General features: G+C 42.2%; 1 protein-coding gene across 1 annotated transcript; it reads right to left on the reverse strand.

The window, feature by feature from the left end:
• Positions 1-2,349: 2,349 nt before the first annotated feature.
• On the reverse strand, positions 2,350-4,263 carry LOC135572886 (chromatin assembly factor 1 subunit A-like). The gene is made up of 2 exons (XM_065021534.1): positions 3,447-4,263; positions 2,350-3,063 (listed from the first exon to the last, which is right to left on the reverse strand). The coding sequence occupies exons 1-2, from the start codon at positions 4,197-4,199 to the stop codon at positions 2,350-2,352; spliced, it is 1,467 nt and encodes a 488-aa protein (XP_064877606.1). The 5' UTR covers positions 4,200-4,263.
• Between the last annotated feature and the right edge of the window lie 1,214 nt (positions 4,264-5,477).

The following is a 5,477-nucleotide window of genomic DNA, read 5'->3' on the forward strand; positions in this document are numbered from 1 at the left end:
GTTCATCTCTATCATATTCCCCTCTGTCATGTTCATCTCTATCATATTCCCCTCTGTCATGTTCATCTCTATTCCCCTCTGTCATATCTCCCATATTCTGTCATGTTCATCTCTATCATATTCCCCTCTGTCATGTTCATCTCTATCATATTCCCCTCTGTCATGTTCATCTCTATCATATTCCCCTCTGTCATGTTCATCTCTATCATATTCCCCTCTGTCATGTTCATCTCTATCATATTCCCCTCTGTCATGTTCATCTCTATCATATTCCCCTCTGTCATGTTCATCTCTATCATAATTTAAGGACCGACGCCGGAGATGAGAAGCAGGTACTGGGAGTTAAACATTTAATTGTGAACAGACATAGAACAAGACAGGAACAGTATCAGCACACTGGTAAACAAGGACATATGACAATCAATACAGAAGCAGGGTACAGAGAGTGGAACCCGACAGATATGGGGAAGGTAATGATAGAGGTGATTGAGTCCAGGTGATAACAATAATCGCTGACCCGCAAGATGGGGGAAGGCAGGTGTGAGTAATGATGATGGCAGAAGCGATCAATGCTGGGGAGCTTGGCGCCCTCGACAGACAGGGGGGGGAAGATAGGTAGCTGGAATGACACATATTCCCTCTATCATTTCAATCTCTATCATATTCCTGTCTATCATATTCCTTAAATATCATATTACCCTCTATCATATTTATTATATATCATATTACCCTCTATCATATTTCTCTCTATCAGTTTCCTCTCTATCATATTCCCCTCTATCACATTCCCCTTTATAATATTTCTCTCTATCATATTCCATTTGATTATATTCCCCTCTTATCATATTCCCTCTATAATATTCTCCTCTATCGTTTTCCCTCTATCATATTCCCCTCTATCATATTCACTCTATCATATTCCCCTCTATCATATTCCTCTCTATCATATTCCCTCTATCATATTTCCTCTGTCATATTCCACTCTATCATATTCCCTCTATCGTATGACTCTATCGTATGACTAATTTTCCCCTCTATCATATTCCCTCTATCTTATTACAATCCTCTATATCATATTCCTCTGTCATATACGTCTCTATTGTATCCATCTATCATATTCCTCTATTTCATACTCCCTTAGTCATATTCCCCTCTATCGTATGACTCTATATCATATTCCCCTCTTATTACATTCCTCTATATCAAAATCCTCTATTTCATATTCCCTCTATCATATTCCCCTCTTATTACATTCCTCTATATCATATTCCTCTGTCAAATACCTCTCGATTGAATCCATCTATCATATTCCTCTATTTCATACTCCCTTAGTCATATTCCCCTCTATCATGTGCCTCTATCATATTCCCTCTATGGCTGCTTTGAGTGATGTATTGTTGTCCCTACCTTCTTGTGTTTTTTGCTGTTTTCTGTGCCTTACAATGTTTGTGCCCTGTTTTGTTCTGCTAACATGTTGTGTTGCCTCCATGTTGTTGTCAGGTTCTGTTGCAACCATGTTGTGTTGTCATGTGTTGCTGCCGTGCTATGTTGTCGTGTTGGGTCTATCATTATGTAGTGTTGTGTTGTCACTCATGTTGTGATGTGTGTTTTGTCCTATATTTATATTTTTAATCCAAGCCCCCATCCCGGCAGAAGGCCTTTTACCTTTTGGTAGGCCGTCATTGTAAATCAAAATTCGTTCTTAACTGACTTGCCGAGTTAAATAAATGTTGAATGAAATAAAATATCATCTTCCTCTCTATCATATTCATCTCTATCATATTCCTCTCTAGCATATTCCCTCTATCATCTTCCTCTCTATCATATTCATCTCTATCATATTTCTCTCTATCATATTCCTCTCTATCATATTCCCCTCTATCATATTCCTCTCTATCATATTCCTCTCTATCGTATTCCACTCTATCATATTCCTCTCTATCATATTCCTCTCTATCATATTCCTCTCTATCATATTCCTCTCTATCATATTCCTCTCTATTATATTCCCCTCTATCATATTCCTCTCTATCATATTCCTCTCTATCATATTCATCTCTATAATTTCCTCTCTAACAAACTCCGCTCTACCCTCCATCTATTCCCCCTCCCTTTCCGTCCTCCTCAGCACAGCTCCGCTCCATCGGGTAGATTTGGAATTCAACATTTTAACAGTGCAACACTCCCCAGATTTGTGAAATGTAAACATTGTGTGTTTATACTGTGTTATACAGTATGCCTTGACAAAAATCAAACAGAGAGTAAACCTTTTTTATAGATTTTTTTATTGCATTTTTCATTGCATGCAAAAATACAGTATCCCGCCCTGCTCTCTCTCTAATACCCAGTCTACTCATCCATCTTCAAGCTTTCATCCTTTCCCTGCTCTTCTATCACCCTCTCAGTTCCCCCTCCAGCTGACTCCCTCTTTTTCTTCTTCTCTAGTCTCTTCCTCTCCTCTTTCCTCCTCTTTTCTCTCTTCTTCTCCTCCTTTTCTTGAATCTTTCTCTCCATCTCCAAGAACTCAGCTTGAGCTTTCTCTCTCTTTTTCAGCTCCTCAGAACACTTCTTCTCTTTCTTAATCCTGTCTTTCATCATGTCATTATGTATCTTCATCAGCCCCTCTAACCTCTTTTTCTCTGCCTTTTCCTTCTCTTTTCTTTCCTTCTCTCTCTTTTTCTGTTCTAACTTCTCCCTCTTTTTCTCAGCCTTCATGACTTTCTTCTGCTCTTTCTCTCTCTCATTCATCTCTTTCTTCTCCCTCTTTTTGTTCTCCTCCTTGTTTTTCTTCTCCTTTCTCTCTTTCTCGTCATCTTTCAACTTCTTATGCAGTTTCTTATTTTTCTCTTTTTCCTTCATCTTCAAAAATGGGATTTTCTGCATGTGGTTCATGACCAGAAAGCCCACTCTTCCAAGGATGGTCTCTGCTCTCTCTGATGAAACCATCCCATTGGAGCTCTTGGAATGGGCACAGTCCGCCTCACGCTTCAATCCCTCCCTCTGTCTCACCTCCTCCTTGACGCTCATCTCTTCACTCTCAATTTCAAGGCCTATCCAATAATCCTGACAGGAAGACATTGACTCTAGATGTAATATTGTTCCAATGTGTCACATTCAATACACATTTGAGTGATCGACATACAATGATGACCTCATGGGGCACACAATTTGGAGGACAGTAATTAAGGTCCCTTGTTTTTTTTTTGTATTCCCATTATATTTTACAATACCCATAGATGTTCTTCCTGGGTCCATACTAAAAGTAATACAAATGTTAACTCTAGTGAGGGGTGATGTTTCATACTATGAGCAAAGAGCAGCAAGGTTGGGGTCAATTCCAGTCAATTCAAGAAGAACTCTAAAATTCCAATTCTCTTCAATGCTTTGAATTGAAATGGAACTGACCCCCATCCCTATAAAGTAGTAGTGTAAAATAGGACACCTACCTTTGCCTCTTCCAGGGTCCAGGTCCTGGGTTCATCATTGCGGGTTGCCAGAGTTAAGTTAACATCTGGGTCCAGCTGGTGAGTGTGAGGGCAGAGATCCACCTCTTCACTAGGGCCCTTCACTTTCTGCTCTGGCTCCTTGTGGTCCTTGTCATGGATGCATCCCAGGATTGGAGGAATTGCTCGGACAGGGCTTTTATCACCTCTCAGTTCCTCTCTCTTGACAGTGGATGCAACTGCACTTGCCTCGGTGTCAACTGAGCACTCTGTGTTGTCCTCAACTGTCTCCTCTGGCAGTTGGTGGTCGTTGTTGTTGTGGATGCATGGCAGAACTGAAGGACTTTTATCTTCCCAAGTGTAAATGGCAACAGTTGCTTCTTTGTCTACTGAGAACTCTGTGTTGTCCTCAACTTTCTCCCATAGCTGTTTGTGGTCAATGCTGTGGGTGCAGGGCAGCCTTAGAGGCAGTGCTGCGGGTGCAGGAAGACTCTTATCAGCTGAAAACTCCTCTTGGAGGACAGCGGACACGGAAGCGGCAGATTCACTGGCGACTAGAGACTTGTTGGTTCCCTCTACTGCCTCCTCTGGCAGTTTGTAGTCAATGCCAAAGACAGGTGGCAGACTTGGAGGCAGCATTGGGACAGGGCATTTAGCTGTTGATCTGTCCACTCCATCAACAGTAGCTGTGCCTGAAGTGTTCTCTGTAGCACCTGAGACCTCATAGGCATCCTCTACTGTCTGCTCTGGAGGCATGAATTCATCGTCAAAGATTGGTGGCAGGCATGGAGGCAGCACTGAAGGAAGACTTCTGGCTGCCCAATGGTTCTCTCTCTTGACAGTGGCTATGTCTGCAGTGGCCTCTTTGGCAACTCGGCACTCTGTGGCTGAAACAGCAGGCTGAGAGGTTTCTGGGACAATGAATGAATTGCCAACGAACCGCTGAGCCAGTGGTGGGAGGGAGAAAGGATATAATCTGTCCTCTTCCTTTATATTAGATATTGCCACTGGAGCAACTGAGAGCTCAGTGGTTCCCTCTACTGTCTGCTGTGGTGGAATGGAGTCATCATTCAAGAAGTGTGGCAGGTATCGATGCAGCATTGAGGAAAGATGTGTATCTGTCAATAAGTCCTCTCTTTTACCAGTAGATACATCTGCTGTGGCCTCTGTGGCAACTGGGCACTCAGCAGGGACAAAGTATGAAAATACAATGAACCGCTGTGCATCCTGAGCGCGTATGGCCAATGGAGAGGGGGGATGTAACATGGTTGGTATAGGCCTCCGATTGGTGAAAGCCAGCGGTGGGAGGGAGTCAATACAGGGAGCCATGAACTCAGTGAGTGGACGGTTGGTCACATCTCTCACATTCTGCGGGAAAAAGAAACAGACATGTTGAAAGTGATCACATTCACGACATACATACTTTATGAGTCAACGCTATTTACTTATCACATATACAGTGCCTTCGGAAAGTATTCAGACCCCTTCACTTTTTCCACATTTTGTTACCTTACAGCCTAATTCAAAAATGTAATAAATAGTTTTTTTCCCTCATCAATCTACACACAATAGCCCATAATGGCAAAGCAAAAACAGAATTGTTCAAAATTCATTACAAATTAAATGTGAAATATCACATTTACTTAAGTATTCAGACCCTTTACTCAGTACGTTGTTGAAGCACCTTTGGCAGCGATTACAGCATAGAATCTTCTTGGGTATTACGCTACAAGCTTGGAAATCTTGTGTTTGGGGAATTCTCCCAATCTTAGGAGAATCCAAGTTAGGTTGGATGGGGAGATTTTCTGCACAGCTATTTTCCGGTCTCTCCAGAGATGTTCGATCAGGTACAAGTCCAGTCTCTGGATGGGCCAATAAAGGACATTCAGAGACTTGTCCCGAAGACGCTTCTGCGTTGTCTTGGCTATGTACATAGGGTCATTGTTCTGTTGGAAGGTGACCCTTCACCACACTCTGAGGTCCTGATTGTTCTGGAGCAAGTTGTCATCAAGGATCTCTCTGTACTTTGCTCTG

Source organism: Oncorhynchus nerka, linkage group LG2 (assembly GCF_034236695.1).
Source record: "Oncorhynchus nerka isolate Pitt River linkage group LG2, Oner_Uvic_2.0, whole genome shotgun sequence".
NCBI lineage: Eukaryota > Metazoa > Chordata > Actinopteri > Salmoniformes > Salmonidae > Oncorhynchus > Oncorhynchus nerka.